Source organism: Choloepus didactylus, chromosome 14 (assembly GCF_015220235.1).
Source record: "Choloepus didactylus isolate mChoDid1 chromosome 14, mChoDid1.pri, whole genome shotgun sequence".
NCBI lineage: Eukaryota > Metazoa > Chordata > Mammalia > Pilosa > Megalonychidae > Choloepus > Choloepus didactylus.
The window spans coordinates 41,101,699-41,118,541 of NC_051320.1; the positions used below are offsets into that span (position 1 = coordinate 41,101,699).

The 16,843-nt window shown below is 39.0% G+C and overlaps 1 protein-coding gene across 2 annotated transcripts; it reads left to right on the top strand.

Moving 5' to 3' along the window:
- Window positions 1-837: 837 nt before the first annotated feature.
- CA3 (carbonic anhydrase 3) lies at window positions 838-11,043 on the top strand. Of its 2 annotated transcripts, XM_037803068.1 has the most exons (8): window positions 1,182-1,231; window positions 1,483-1,603; window positions 2,374-2,571; window positions 4,749-4,867; window positions 6,486-6,578; window positions 7,631-7,693; window positions 8,602-8,757; window positions 10,129-11,043. In XM_037803068.1, the coding sequence occupies exons 2-8, from the start codon at window positions 1,570-1,572 to the stop codon at window positions 10,246-10,248; spliced, it is 783 nt and encodes a 260-aa protein (XP_037658996.1). In that variant the 5' UTR covers window positions 1,182-1,231; window positions 1,483-1,569; the 3' UTR covers window positions 10,249-11,043. The 2 variants fall into 2 exon arrangements, with proteins under 2 accessions (XP_037658995.1, XP_037658996.1); XM_037803067.1 differs by lacking the exon at window positions 1,483-1,603 and having other exon boundaries at window positions 838-1,231.
- The last annotated feature ends 5,800 nt before the right edge of the window (window positions 11,044-16,843 follow it).

A 16,843-nucleotide genomic window follows, 5' to 3' on the forward strand; every position in this document is an offset into this window, starting at 1 on the left:
GAGTTTAAGGGCATTTGCTTTGTTGTGTTTTTTGCTTGGATTTTCCCAACTGTCTCAGTTCCTGATTCCACATTGCTATTGTATGGCTCAAATAATCCCTAGTCACAAAAATACCCTGGGGAATGACTCCCCTGGCGCCTAGGTTATGAGTGTGGTCAGTCACTCCACATGCCTTAGGGATGAGCTATCTTTGCCATGATGAGAGATTTCCTTTTCAAGTTTTGTAATCTCCAAATACAAAATACTATCATCAATAAAAGTCAAAATAATCAAAGCAGCTGCTTTGCAATCTTGGTCAATAGAGCACTGAAATTAGGTTTATCCTTTCTTGCTTACTTTTCAAAAATAAAATTACTACTGATCTGAAACAGTGGAAATTTTTTTACAATGCACTATTAGAATTGTAAATATCTGCTATCCTGACTTTTTCAATGTGAACCATAGCCAGGCATTTAAAAATATATCTTTTCCATGTACACCCTGGATACGACGGTCCTATCCTCCTTTTGTCCATTTCATACTATAATAAAACAACACAGGAGGAGAAAAAATAAGCAATTCTGGACAACTTTTCCTCTTCCTTTAATTTCAATTTCTCATTACGTCTTGGAGAGTGAGAGTATACATTTTTAACAATATGATTCACTTTAGGTTAGTGGTCTTCTAACACTCCAAATATTCTTGATTTTATGTGAGTAGAGGTACAGCTCACAAAGTATGGGCAAATCAGTCCCACACTCCTGCTCTGCGTTAACTGGGATCCAGTCTTCTCCCGGATTGCGGGCGCTGTGCAGACCAAAGAGAACCGCTAGGTTGGGAAATGCTTCCTGGGGCTGTTCCAGGGCACATGGCATTGTCAATTTTGTTAAGGATAACGGAGCTGGAGAACCTGCCCTCCCCCGGCTCCTTTCTTCCCATCCTTTGCTTCTAAGATTTTACAAGTTGCCTGTAAAGGAGTCAAACATGGGTCAAGCAAACAAGCGTTTTCTTTCCAGTCACTGTAACCGGATCAGTGGCACGGAATAAACTCGCAGAAGCCTCCAGGGACCGCTGCCAGCGCCCCAGCCTGCACAAAGAGCAACTGAGACTGCAAGCACCGCCGGGGTGCAGGTTTTGGTTCGTGGCTAAGCGTAGCGACGACACCCCCTCCGCTGCAAAAACCAATAAAAATGCATGCAGGACGGAGAAAGGTTACGGCGAAAACCGCCTGCATTTTTGCACGTCGGCACGGGTAAGCAAGCCCTGCAGCTTTAGGAGACCGAGGGGCGGGGGAGCGATGGAAGAGCCAGGAGCCACAGTTCCAGGGAGAGGGTGGGAAGGTGTGGGGGGCCTTCCGCCCACCTCCACCCCCTCCCACCCCGACAGCTGATCAGCTCCTGGAATTCATTGGCTTCCCCCACCCCGCCTCCCAAATACCACCCCAATCCAGTTTAGCCCCCCGCCCCACCCTTGCTGACCTAATAAGGCCATGCGGTGCTCTAGGGACTTATATAAGTCGCGGCCTCCCGGGTCCTCTGCACGAAGCCGTGGGGGAAAGGCAGGAGCGGTCCAGAACCGACAAGGACGACCATGGCCAAGGAGTGGGGCTACGCCGACCACAACGGTGAGTGCGGGCAGCCGTGGGCCCCAGCCCCGGACCGCGCCAGAGGGAGCCCCGAGGCATTGCACAGAGTGAGCAAATCTACAGAGTGCCGTGGAAAGTGTGGGCGTAGGAGTCGGAAGGGAACCAATATGTACTTACCATGTTCCAAATGCTGCAGTTCCTTTTACCTTCCCTATTATGGATCTGTTAACTATTTCCATTGAAAGAAACGGAAGCACCAAAGGTTTGGTTACTTACCCAAGAGCCTGCTTCCTGTGGAAGTCAGAAAACTCTAGTTCCAGTTCTATTGGTAACTAACTCTGGAACACTTGGCAAGGCACTTGAATTACTGAGCCTGGAGTTGGGTAAGAATCTCTGCTCTGCCTACTCCCTCTGCCTACCCAGGAGAAAAGGAATAGTGTGCTCTGAAAACCACAAAGTATGGCATAAAGTGTTTTTGGTCAGTGTTATATTTTATTCCAGCTGTATGATAAATAATGTATGTTGGTAAAAAAAAATGTAACAAAGTCCTTCTTGGATATAAGCCTTTAAGGCTATATTCCTGAGCTAGGCAGAGGGAATACACTGGCATTAAATATAGTCTCCGGGTACACTACTAACAAAACTATGAACAGGTCTTGTAAGCTAAGCCTGGTACTACCCAATCTGAAAACAAAGAGCTTTTCAATAATCACTGTCTAGCCTTTGTGTATTTTGCTATTTTAGTCAATTACAAAGAAACCTTGGGCTGTGCCACCAAACAAATAAATCCCCTTAACTTTATTTCCTAGGTCCTGACCACTGGCATGAACTTTACCCAATTGCCAAGGGAGACAACCAGTCACCCATCGAGCTGCATACAAAAGACATCAGTCATGACCCTTCTCTGAAAGCATTCACAGCATCTTATGACCCTGGCTCTGCCAAGACTATTCTGAACAACGGGAAGACCTGCAGGGTTGTGTTTGATGATAGTTACGATAGGTCAAGTAAGTATGACACTTAGGTAGAGTCATGTGGACATTTCCAATGTATGTATTGGCAAAATATGATTTATGACCCAGTAACAGTGGGAAGAGGGGGGCAATTCATCTCTGAAAATGCAGATGACATTTGACTTTGCTTTAGTTGTGAAGAATTATATTTATGCACTGAAGAAGAATGTGTCACCCTCCAACCTTGGGCACTTTACTGTTGCAAAATGGCCCCAGGCCCAAGCAAAAAGCTGGCAATGAGTTTTTGAAAGGGAGTGTGGATAAGGCAATGAAGACAATGAATCCAAATGAGCACTCATCAGGTTCTCATGGCCTACTGCTGAGGGTTCTTGTGCTTCCTTACTGGAGAGCAAGACTCCCAGAGATTTCATTCTACAAAGCAAGGAATGTAGCAAAGAAACAGACTAAGCACTTTCTTCCCCTCTTGCTGGGATGGTGCCAATTGAGGGTACAGAAATAGGGTCATTGTACAAATCAGGGTGACTTTCTTTCAATGCTTTATCTACGTGTTTTTCAAACAGCAGAATTTATCTGATTAATCCTTATGGTGAGTATTTTTATAATATCTGACAATTTCTTCTCGAGTAGTAGTTGTGTTTCTGAAACTGGAAGATCACTTGTAAAAAAAATCTCTTTATTTCACCTGCACTATTAACAAAACAGTGAAATAAAAGACTAATAGAAATGTTTTATTTCACTGTAAATGGGGTTAAAAAATCTTCCTTTAATGTTTTGGTGCTTGATGTACAACAAAACAATTTCTTATAACTACAAATAAACTCAAATTATTAATAAAGTTAAAATTATCATCATTGTTAATGCACGTAAATGAATATTCTTAATGATGTTGTAACATAATGGGTTCATACTTCCTGCCTGATAGGAGGTTCTGAGTAAGGGCTACGACAGAAATTTATGTTGTCTTAAACAATGACCTCATGTTGTTATCTGTTCCTTTTTTCTCCCTGCCCTATTTAGATCAAGTTCCATTTTGAAGAAAAACTACAACAAAAATTAAACAGTATCTTATGTTGAACCAGATGAAAATGTGTAGGCAAAAATGGTTTAATATTGGCAATATCATATGGTCATTCAAATAAATTGGACTCATATTTCCAGATAATAACTTGCCTAGTGGTTGGATGGGAAAAAATGAAATGAACCAAAGCATTTCAGTCCTATAGAACCAAACTCATACAGATCAAGGACTGTTTTTTCAGACTACACCATGTTTTTTGCTGTGCCACTTCAGCCCTAATACCTGCCCCATCCTTTCCAGAACAGGTACCCTCTGAATTCTAGTTTGATCTTGTTTATCTTGGTAAATCTTGATTTTAGGGTTTCTGCATAGTTTCCTAGTGTCCTTGGGCAGATATTTGAATCTCCAAATCACTCCCCATACTGAATGAATTGAAGCCAGATTAAGTAAAGGTTTGAGGTATTAATAAAACGAGGCCAAATTGATGCTACTGAGAATCCTCTCGTTTAACTGTCGATATTGAATGATTACTGGGAAATTTCTGAATTTTCCATTTCATCTCGTTTGAATAGACACGGTCTAAATTAGACTTGGATGAAAGTTCTTGCTTGAAGTCTTAAAGAAAAATGTAGTTGGAAGCAAGACGTGGAGAAGGAATTTACATTTGCTCAGTAGTGGCTGTGCTGGGCACGGTGGTGAGCACTTCAGACTCCTTAATCTCATTTAATCCTCTCAGCAGCTCGGAAACGTTGGTATTATTATCACCTCTTAGAGATGCACAAACAAGTTCAGAGAAGTTTAGCGACTTACCCAAGATCACACAGCTAGCTAGGGGTGGAGCCAGGATAGGAACCGGAATCTGTCTGGCTCTCAAGTGTCATGTTCTTCCACTGCACGCCATTTCTGACCTATTCTTGGGGTATGTGCATCTTTATTATCCATCTTTTATTTTACTTTTGTTTTCAGCAATGTTGAATTAACATTTTAAAATGAACAAACAACAAACCAAAGGATAAAGCAGAAAAAAAAAAATTTTATTTTGGTTCCCAGAGTGCTTGGAAACGGCACCATCCACCCAGCAGGCTGCCCACATTTTGCTCTTGGATTTTTGGCAATGGGAGTGCTTGTTTAAAGTGGAGCTCTGTAAAAGAATTCATGAACTCACTGTTGACCTAGCTTCTCTGAATCGCAGTACTGAAAGGGGGTCCTCTCACCGGAACCTACCGACTTCGTCAGTTTCACCTTCACTGGGGCTCCTCGGATGATCACGGATCTGAGCACAGCGTGGATGGAGTCAAGTATGCAGCGGAGGTAGGAACGAGGGGAAATGAAAAATAACCACAGCAACAAAGTAGCACCTGCTGCATTCATCTCCAGCCTGTGGTGATGAAAAGAGCTGTCGTTGTTTTAGCAGAAGCTGATGCTACCAGGCATTCTAAGCTTGACAGTTTAGAGTATAGGTGAGTTAGCTTCATGGGTGAAGACTTCCCAAGTTATATTAATAATTGGATTGCAGTTTAGTATAAAAGAGTGAATCAGAAAAGATAAAGATAGCTAACACTTATGAAATGCTTATGTGTATTAACTGATTTAATATAATTAGTAACTCTATGAGATCGATTATAGATGAGGAAACCGAGGGACAAAAAAAGTTACATAATAAAGTCACACGGCTGATAAAGAAGTCACTTGGTGTTCTACCTTATGCAGATTTTTTTCAGAGTCCATCATCTTATTTAGGGCTCTAAGCTGCCTCTTTTATAAGAATTGGAATTAATAATTGCATTTATTAGTTTCTGGCATCTTGACATGTGTCATGATGTACACACATATACACACCCACAAAATTGAATAGGCACCACACTGTCTCCGTTAACCAATTAATGAAAAGCATGATGAGCTCAGATCAAGGTACCAGCTTGCAGGGGAAATGCACACAAGGGAATAAGACAAGCCTCCTGCGTGCTGACTGTATAAAGCCAAGCCTGTAAGGAATAGTGAATGCTCTGGTGGTGGCGATCATTTAATTTTACCCACTTCACTGTTTTCCAAAGGCCAGCTCCTGTAAACATAATGAACTGCAATAAGAACTTTTAAGCACTTCCGGCAGGAATCATTAATTAGGCTGCTTAATTGTTGGTTGAAACTAAACTCAAGGAGACCCAAAATACTTCATTGGTCATTCTGTTTCTCTACAACTAACCTAGAGAGCCAGGGGCAGGATAAATTAACTATTGAGGGCACTTTCTTGACAGCTTTCCCCACAAATAGAGAAACTGTAGTATTTCTTATAGATATGGGCAAAGAAGGCATTTTTATCTTTGCACATGGGATTATCTCACACTTTTGATCTTGAATAAAATATTTTTAATTGCCATGAACTGTTGTATTCTCTTGCCACTCTATGTAACTCAGTATGGGAAATTTGACTAATGTAACTGGTTCCCATGTTCTAAATTAAGATAGTTCTAGAATACTGACTGCTAAAAGGAGGCAGATATGGACATGCCTAAGAATTCTCCCCTTATCTTTCCTTCCCTACTTTCCTACTAATTGTGACATTAACATGTTATCAGCTTCTGTTTATATTTCTATGTTTCACTATTTGATTTAGTCAGAAAAAGGAGTTAGTATTATACAAAACTAAAATAAATGTTTTGAATTGGTTTTTGAATTGGTTTAACAAAAGTACAGTTTTCATGGACTTGTTTATTACAAAGTTATAATGTATTTGTCATAATTTTATATATTTTTGATTTGGCTCATTAAACATTTCATCAAAACAGTACATGTTACTGTTTAGAGTTTTCTAACATCTATGAGAGTGTTCCACAACCTTAAATTGAACAAATAGGTTTACTGTGGATCATTTGACACTTATTCTCTTAATCTAAGAATTTACCTCCTAACCTATATTCTATGGTTTCAGGTTCATTTGGTTCACTGGAATCCAAAGTATAACACTTTTGGGGGAGCTCTGAAGCAACCTGATGGAATAGCTGTGGTTGGCATTTTTCTGAAGGTAAGGTAAAAACTAATTATACTTTTTCTTTCAAACTTCAGTTCTTTTTCAGTTCTCAGGGTAGTGTGAGTTTCATTCCGTCCTCTTGCTTAAGCGGGGATATCATTTCCTCCTGAATACATTTTAGTATCCATTCAGCTGATCAAGATAATTCTAAGAACAGCTCAAGCTGTTCTGCTCTCTCAAAAAAAGGGTACCTTTTTCCATACTCCAGCTCCCCTAGCACTTCTAAATTTTCTCAAGATTTGGATGTGTGAGTGAGTATGTGGGTGAGGGGTGGGGAGAGTATATATATATAAAATATATATATTATATGGCGTCGATGAAGGTGAGAGGGGCATCCATTCATCATCTTCTCCCACTGCTCCACTTCACTTGTGCTGGAAAACAGAATCTCCAATGGTGGAACCACCACGATGCCAAGTCCCTGGCTCGACATGCCCTCTGCTTAGGGTGGCCACGACTCATATGATCCCAGGCTAAGATAGCACAGGGAATGTGTGTGTTGTCGAGCCAGACTTGGTTTAAAGAGGACTTAGTGTCATTAACACATGAGCTCAGTGGTAACATAATCTAGATTTTAAGACAGAGGTGAAAATCTTGCTTCTTTCTTGTTGAATGACCTAATTTGTTTAATGTTCTGAATTCACTGGGTCCTTTTCACTGCTTGAAGATAGCACAACTGGAAGTGGAGTGGGTCTGAGGGGAAAGACAATGAGTAGTTTTGAATATATTCTCACTCTAATTCTTTAAGGAGAGTGACTTTGCAGAGGTGGTCAAGGGCATAAAACCAGATAAACATGTAATTTTGTGGCTTTGTACTTCAGAGGCTTGGAGTCCCAGTTCAGATCAGAAAACATGTACCCTAAAATCTTAGGAGGAAAATAAACTTATGCTTTTGCTAATATAAGATGGTACATTTATAAACACCAGTTGGAGGCAGATGGATCAAAGTCAGTTTTGGAGGAAATCCTAAATTATGGGGAAGGGAAAAATAGGATTCTTGGTGGTGTTTTGTTTTTTTTTTTAGTTTTTGTTTTTTAAAATTACAGATAGGACGCGAGAGAGGCGAATTCCAGCTGTTCCTTGATGCATTGGATAAAATTAAGACAAAGGTAAAAAAAATAAAATAAAAAAAAATTCCCCATCTAGACCACAAAGCAAAGTATTTTGATTTACTTTATACATTTTCAAATGTATTTCTTTCATCTAAAACCTGTTACTAAATTTGATGGATATGCTAAGCTTACATACAAAAATAAATGTCCTCATATTTGTATGATTCACAGTTTTTAGAGCATTTTACATTGATCCACTTATTTAATCCTCAAAGTCAGCTTGTCAGATAATTACTTTCCTAATGAATTGGAGAAGAGAGAAATTGAGTGACCACCCCACCCCCACCTCTGCTCGCCCCTTCTCCGCCACCACACACACACACACACACACACACACACACACACACACACACACACTCATAGAGGTACTACATGTCAGCCAGAATCGGTCTTCTGAGTCCTGGTGCTGCCCGTTCTCTGCTGGGCCAGGTCTATATGCTTTAATTCTTAACAGTAGACACTTCTAATTAGCAGACTTTATCTTTTAAGAGTGTTCTTTTCAAATGCTAGTAAGGCTTTATCACTAGAGAAGGTATTCTGAATGCCATATTCAATAAAAATGCAAGCCTGTTTTTTAGTCATAAAGAACCAAAGCATTAATTTATATGCAATAATTCTATTACATCTTCGATCTGAGTTTCTCCTTTTTCTTGAGAACTGATGGGCTTATAGTTCTACCCACAGTTAAAATGAGTGTAAAGTGTGATGATTGTGTCAGATAGTCACGCAAACCGGTCTCTCCCATTTGTCCTTAACTTCTGAAAAAGATTTACTTTTTTAAAAAAAAATCCGTTTTCTCTATGGCATTTGAAATTCATTACAAATAAAATGGGGTGGGGTGGGGGTGGGGAGGCGGGGCGTTGGGTGGACCACGGCTCCCCGCGCCTGCACCCGCTCTCTCGCAGGGCAAGGAGGCGCCCTTCACGAACTTCAGTCCCACCTGCCTGTTCCCCGCCTGCCGGGACTACTGGACCTACCACGGCTCCTTCACCACGCCGCCCTGCGAGGAGTGCATCGTGTGGCTCCTGCTGAAAGAGCCCGTCACCGTGAGCTCTGACCAGGTAAGGCGCAGCCGCGGAGGCTTGTGAACCCACGGACGTGTCTCGCTGGCTGGCAGTGAAAGATAAAAGTTACTAAATGCGTGCCTACGGAAGAGCTCTACAACTAAAGAATTCATAGTTTGCCTTGGTGAATTGCCATCAGCTTGTTCAACTTTCTAAAACGTGACTGCCAAAGGGTACCAGGATCATTGAAAAGTGGTTGTGATAGTTATGATCTGGTAACGCTCAAGTTTTATATGAGTTCGTCTTTGTTAATTTGGAGGTCCCCCAAATACTAAGCACTAATTAGGAGTTGGGATGAGAAATACAGCCCTAGGAAGAAGGGTGCTAATGGAGGAAATTTAAAAGCCTGGTGAGGTGCATATTATTTCTCAGATTGTACCGGTAAATAAGTAAGTTGAGGCTCAGAAATCGAAGTAATTTGCCTGTGATCACACAGCCAATAAGTAAGTGGAGGCTGTTATTCCCACTGCAATGTTTGCTTCCAAGGCATCTTTTCTCTGCTCAGGCCTCCTTTTTTACTATTCATCCAGCGAAAGTATTTACAACATTTATTAAATAAACTTTCAAGTAAAGGCTATTTGGGAGATAGTAAGTGGACAGTGACATGGAGACAAACAAATTAAAGCAAGTGGACAACACAGTGACTCCAATCCTAGATCATAAAAGTCTACTCTAATAGTAAAATCAGTTTATGAGTACCAGTCTCCCTTGCTTAAGACAATAGCTTTCATATTTTGGCCACTTGTGAACTCAAATATATATAGGCATTTTAATCAAGAGATCAGATTTAATGGTCTCTTTTACTGATAAAAATATTTTGAAAGAAGAAGAAAATTTTTTTAAGGACAAAAGCTAAAAACAGTACTTTAATACAGAAATATAGCATTACTAATGAAAGTTTTGTAAATGCTTATCCTTTAAGAAAAAATCAGGTTTTAAAATTTTAAATGCAGCATGATTCTAATTTCTTTCTGCTCTTTTTAAAATAATTGACTCCTTAAACTTACACAATGAAACTTTATTATTGTTTGCACTGGCATGTTAATGTTTTCATCCCCTCCTACACAGAATATATATTTCATATTGACCCCTCACATCAAAATGATAATTATTTCACAGTTCAGGGAGAAAATATTTTGACCACAGAGCATGTTGATCCTGTATAAAATGAAGAAAAGGGTTTTACAAATAAAGAACAAATTTGTATTACCCAGGAGCTGGCAGCCGAATAGTTCTAGACTGAACGCTGGAGACGGTTTTTGTGGTTTGCTTTTCTTGTTTGGAAAGCCAGTGATTTCTGACTCTGGGTGGCGGAGCGTGTGAACTTGGTGGAGATGTGGTGCTGACGCTCTGCTCTGCCCCTTGCAGATAGCCAAGCTGCGGACCCTCTACTCCAGCGCTGAGAATGAGCCCCCAGTGCCCCTGGTCAGGAACTGGCGTCCTACACAGCCCATCAAGGGCAGGGTGGTGAAAGCCTCCTTCAAATGAGGCCGCTGGAGCTTGCCGTCTTCAGGAAAGGAGGCCTGCCACTGGAAAGCTTGGCTCCTTGCCTCCTTTTGGTGCTCCTTGCAATGAATGTGAGAGATGCCAACACCAGGCCAAGGTTACTTTTGACAAGATGTAACATAAAAGCATGAATTTCACATTATCCTTTGTAGTAACCATCTTCCCTATAAAAGTAGCATTTCTATTAGGGTTTCAAAGTAGAAGAAACAGGTAGGAGAGAAAAGATATAGGAAAATGGCTAGTGGGCACCGTTTTTCTGTCTTAAATTTCACAGAGCTTCAGTTTTATTATTTTCATATTAAAATACGAGAACTGTCCATGTAACAAAAATAACAAGTAATTCCATCTTTAAAAGAAGTGTGTGGAGATCATATAAACATTAACCGGAAATTAAAATGACTATGAGATGATGCATTTGAACTCTTAAATAAAACCAAAAAGAAGTCCATCATTTATTACAATTTTAGCTACTACTAAGATCACCTTGTTTTGATTGTCAGTGAAAGGAAAATACACTAAGGCCAGTAGTTAAAAAAATTTGATCTGGGATCCAAATTTCTTCTTCAAAAAGATAGTTGACTTTATCCTAATATTTATCTTTACCTGAAGGAGGGCCATTTACTTTTAATTTTACTATTTGTATCTTTGCATGCCTATTAAAATAAAAACTGCCTCTGATAGCTTTCTAATTTGAGGCTGGAGTTAATGATTCCCACAACACGCAAAAGCGAATGATGGTACTTGAAGTAAAAGCAGTCAGCGATCACCAAAACCAATAAAGACACAAATATAAAAGTTGTGTGTGTGTTTTTTTTAAACTGAAAAAGGGTTATAGATGACAAAAATGGAAATAAACGACAAAAATGGAGTAAAAACAAGAATGGCTAACTTTGCAAGTTTGTTTTTGTAACTGAAGAGTAGTGATGAAAGAACTCAAGGTCTCAGTTTGACCTAAAGCTACACTCCTCACGCTGGGGCGAAGACTTGGGTATTTTTAAATGCCTCCATTAAATTTTGCCACAAGGTAAATATCTGATGATTAACAATGCATAAACTAAGCTCAGTATTCTATAAAATGTAATTTTCAGGGAGCAATTGGTGAAGGTCTTCTGAGGAAATTGCAGACAAGAAGAATGTGGGACTGGGTGTTTGAGAGTTTGAAGTAGCTGCCAGAGGCCTCAAAGTTGATGTAAGCTTCTGGGATTCAGTCCAGTGCATTAGATAATATCTAGAAGCATGAAATCAAATCAGATGGTAGCATTTATATACTTCCTATCTTTTTAAATGTGACTGGGGATGAGGCTGGCCTAACACTGCACAAGTCCATATACTTAGACCTTCAAGACATTTAGTATCTTTAGGCATAAAGTCATTGAAATTCTAATTTCCAGTCCATGCCTTTGATATGTCTTTCATCACATCACTGGCTAACATGTTAATTTACTTTTAGGAAACAGCAGCAATAACTTCATTCCCCATAGGAATGAGAATAGTATTGGGTCAGGAGAGTCCTGAGATGCTGGAAGTCATGTGACAGAGTCCTAGGAGGCTAAAGTTATTTAATAGAGTATCACTTGGGTGAAAAGAAACCAGGTTGGTCAGTGCAAACTGGATGTGTTAATTAAATCCCTTGAAATTAGGAGGTGTGGAGCTTTCATCATTAATGGTAATATACAAGCTGATTCTCTCAGGGTGCTTACTTAGTAATAGGACACTGTGAAAATGTATTCAACACACACTCTACACAGGGTAAGAAGATACAACCTAAGGCCAGCTACAAATGGTGCTTTTCTGAGAACATAGGTGGAACAAGCCTGGAACCATTTTGAGGGAAAAAGCCCAATCAAATGAGGCTTTTGTCCTAGACCAGAAACTCCAGGAGAGTGTGGATATGAATTTGTACATTGATGTTCACCTTATTGCCTGTTCCTGTTGGCTGACAATAAGCCCTCAGTAAAAATTTAGTGAATAAATGACATCACAAACATTGCTCAATCCAGGATAAACACTCATCTTCTTAAACAACACATTGTTCTTCATGGTTAGAAATCATACTGGTTTTTGCGCATCTTATTTAGTTTAGATATCCTTGGCAAATGGTCTCTTTAGCTCCAGTTGGGAGCTTTCCAGTAGAACAAATTCTGCCCCACCCCCACCTCCACCCCCAATCTGAGTCATTGCCAATCCTCACAATTATCACGCAACTTAAAACCTCACCCCAACTTTTCCTCACACTCAAGGTGCTGAGTTATTATAATTAGCCTTTCCAATATTGAAGCCGTATCTATGTCCTTTTTCAATAGCAGGGTGAACATTTTCCTGATCATGGCCAGGCCTCCAAACAATTGCATGCATACACAGCTTGCAAAGCCTCTTGGACATGGCTAGGAGCTGCTGTGGTGAAAAGGTTACAGCACCTGACAATTTTTGTTATTCAAATTGAAATCATTGCTGATATTTAAAAATTTCAAAATAGGGTAGAAACTAATTTGAGCTAAGTGTGCCATAATCTTCAGATGATTCTATAGTTAAAAGCTTATGACTGGGGCATCATCAAGAATTCACTGAACATAAGATGCTTTAGTATCTGAGGGTGCAAATATAATAATCCTTGCTGTTTTAATGGGAAGACAGGCTGTATGTATGAAAGGTAAAAAAAGAAAAAAAAAAAACTCTACAGGACCAACTATGTAAATAAAATTTATTAAAATGTACTCAGTGAATAGTTACATGGATGAATGGGAAGTATTCTACATAAAGCATGCAAAATAGCAGATTTCATGTCTAACTGTAATCATTTATATAATTAAATAAATATGGTTGAAATTGGTCAATTATTAAAACGCTTGGATACATGTGGGAAAAAAGAATATATGTCAATTATTCAAATAAGAGTTGTAGCAAATATAATTGGGATAAAGAAATACATATGGCCCAAAACTACATCAGAAACCATATGTAAAAAAAATAATTGTATTTTAGTTTTCTTTACTAATGCCTTCAGTAATTTGATATTAAAAAACCCTGGACATGAGCAAAGTATATTTTTTTAGCTGAGGAAGAATCAATGAGAAGGGTTAAGAAAAATATTGATACTTGTGAATGTCAGAATTAAAGTTTTTCAGACAGATTTAATTTATGCCAATTTAATGATTTTTTAAAATGATTCCTAATACAGCATTTATGTAAATGAGAACGCTTGTTTGCATGTTATTCTCATTTGCGTCACTAGATGGCAGAAAAATACCTTAAATTTTATTTGGGTCACTAGACAATTACAAAATAATTACAAAAATGACAAATTAAAAGCCATGCTATGTTTTAATCATGTTAATTTCAGAGCAATGATTTTTTAATTCTAAACTGACACCATGTTTCCTATTCGCAAATGTTTATTATTAACCATTAACATTCATCTACAAAAAAAAGATGGTGAGGGATTGTTAAATATTTTGAGATTTATCTGTCGTAAATCTTTTTTTCATTCAATTTTTTTTATTAAATTCAGTTTTATTGAAATACATTCACACACCATACAATCATCCATGGTATACAATCAACTGTCCACAGTATGATAACATAGTTATGCGTTCATCACCACAGTCTATCTCTGAACATTTTCCTTACGTCAGAAACAACCAGAACAAGAATAAAAAATAAAAGTAAAAAAAGAACACCCAAATCATCCCCCCATCCCACCCCATTTGTCCTTTAGTTTTTATCCCCATTTTTCTACTCATCCATACACTAGATAAAGGAGGTGTGATCCACAAGGTCTTCACAATCACACTGTCACCCCTTGTAATCTACATTATTATATAATTGTCTTCGGGAGTCCAGACTGCTGGGTTGGAGTTTGGTAGTTTCAGGTATTTACTTCTAGCTATTCTAATACATTAAAACCTAAGACGTGTTATCTATATAGTGCATAAGAATGTCCACCAGAGTGACCTCTCGACTCCATTTGGAATTTCTCAGCCACTGAAACTATTTCGTCTCATTTTGCCTCCCCCTTTTGGTCAAGAAGATACTCTCAGTCCCATGATGCTGGGTCCACATTCATCCCTGGGAGTCATATTCTGTATTACCAGGGAGATTTACACCCCTGGGAGTCGGGTCCCATGTAGGGGGGAGGGCAGCGAGTTCACCTGTACAGGTGGCTCAGTTAGAGAGAGAGAGGGCCACATCTGAACAACAAAGAGGTACTCAGGGGGAGACTCTTAGGCACAATTATATGCAAGTTTAGCCTCTCCTTTGCAGTGACGAGCTTCATAAGGGCAAGTCCCATGCTCGAGGGCTTAGCACATCAAACCGCCAGTCCCAATGTTTGTGACAACATCAACACCAGTCCAGGTGGGGAAGTCCAACACTTCTGCACCTTCCCCCAGATCCTCGGGGCTGGGGAGGGGACAGCTGTAAATATATTTTTTATTATCTGCCCAAATTACTCTGGGATGTGTCACTATTTCACTCCAGCCTATACTAACCTACCGTATCTCACTTCCTATTCAAAGTTCCATGCAGTTGTGGTGTTTGAACAAACTGACTGTAGAGTTGTACCGTTTAGAAAATTTAGATCCTGTACCAAATAGACATCTCTTCCCTTGGTCTCATATGGAAGTTGAAGTTTTAAAACACAGTCAGTTTCGACCTTTACCCTTTGGCCTGGCTTGCCCTGGTCTTAACCAGACCTGCTTCATTCATATCACTAATTGAACTCTGGGCTCTTTTTCAGCTTTTTTTTTTTTTTTTTTTTTTTAACAGTGGCTGTATGCACTAATACTGACATTCATATCTGCCGAGCTCTATCTAGCTCTGAGTTTCAGGTGTCTCAGAGATATGCATTGTTCCAGAGACCAATCAGGTTATACACTAAGGAATCAGCATCTCAAAGTTTAGAGATATGCACTACAAGTCAGGGATAGAGTTAACTGCTGTAAGAGCTTACAATCTATGGACTATTACAATAATTATGTCCATGTTAGGCTATGTTCTAAGATTCAATTCTGAGTTTACACATTGTAGTTAGTCCATATTGGTGAGGCATTAAAGTGTTTGCCTTTATTTCTGGTGTACTTCACTTAAATACTGTGTACAGGATCCATTCACCTCGTTGTGTGTCTCACAGCTTCACTCCTTCTTGTAGTCGCTCAATGTTCCACTGTATGTGTACACCACAGTACACCATTCCATTCTTCAGTCAATGTACCCTTAGGTCATCTCCACCCTTTGCAAATCATTACTGCCTCCATGAACACCAGTTTGCAAATGTCCATTCATGTCTCTGCTCTCAGATCTTCAAATGACATACCCCATAATGAGGCTGCAGGACCTTTTGGTCCCCACATACTTAACTTTTTGTGGAACAACCACACTGACCTTCAGAAAGGCTACACCATTCTACCTGCTCATCAACAGTAGATACGTATATCCCTCTCACCATGTTTTCTCCAACACTTTTACTCCTATATATATATTTTCCTACAATTTTATAGAGTTATATTCACATACCATATATTTATCCACAGTGTACAATCAGTTGTTCATGGTATCATCATAAAGTTGTACATTTATCACCACAATCAGCACTTGAACATATTGATTACTACAAGAAAAATTGTTTGTTTCTTTTAGCAATAAGAAAAAAAATGATAAAAAGAAAAATAGTGTCATACAATACAATAGCAAGGACAGCAAATAATATCACTACCAAGAATCCCATATTCCTCCCCTATATCCCCCTCTCATATACATTTAGCATTGGCATATTGCCTTTGTTACATTTAATGGAGGTATTTTACAATGCTACTGTTGACCATAGACTCCAGTTTGCTTTGATTATGTTTTTTCCTGAATACCATGCCTTTTTCAACTCTCTACATGGTTGACATTCATTTGCTTTCCCGCATGCAAAAACATCTTTATATTTGTATATTTAGTAACAGTCATTGGCCACTCCAGTTTTTGCCAAGTTATACAGTCCCAGTCTTTATCATCTATCTTTACCTCTGGTGTCATACATTCCCCTATCCCACCTCTTTCATCTTTACTCACAGTCTGTCATAAATCTTAATTGCCAAAAGTGAGGCCTGAAGGGTAAAAGATGATAGTTGGTGAATGAAAATGTAAATAAAAGAGAAATGAACATTTTACAGTGTTCATTGTTCAAGAGGTAGTGGAAGGAGTGCGCTCTGGAACCAAATTGCCTGAGTTCAAGTTACACGGCCCAGGCTGGATAAGTGTCTCAGGCAAGTTAATTTCTCTATGCCTCAGTCTTCTCATCCTTAAAGGGGATAATAGTACCTTCCTAAAAGGTTATTTTAAGGATGGAATGAGTTAATACATGTAAACCACTTAGAATTTGTATTCTGGCATATAATAAAACTCTCAATGGATATTAACTATTATAAATTAATTTTACTTTAACAAAGAAAAAATTTTATTTTTTATTCAATACGTAAATTCACTTATCTTTCTTTATGTATTTGTTGGTAACATCATGAATCTTCAACTCATCAATTCAGACAATACTAAAGGAGTTATAATGGGCTCAGCAGGGGCTTGGCATTGGGGAGAT

What these genes read in the sequence shown, in the direction of transcription:
- CA3 (XM_037803067.1), top strand. Translation starts at nt 1,174, where the DNA reads ATGCAGGACGGAGAAAGGTTACGGCGAAAACCGCCTGCATTTTTGCAC. An exon ending in GAGTCAAGTATGCAGCGGAG is followed by an intron (nt 4,868 to 6,485) that starts GTAGGAACGAGG and finishes CTATGGTTTCAG; the next exon opens with GTTCATTTGGTTCACTGGAA. An exon ending in TCACCGTGAGCTCTGACCAG is followed by an intron (nt 8,758 to 10,128) that starts GTAAGGCGCAGC and finishes TGCCCCTTGCAG; the next exon opens with ATAGCCAAGCTGCGGACCCT.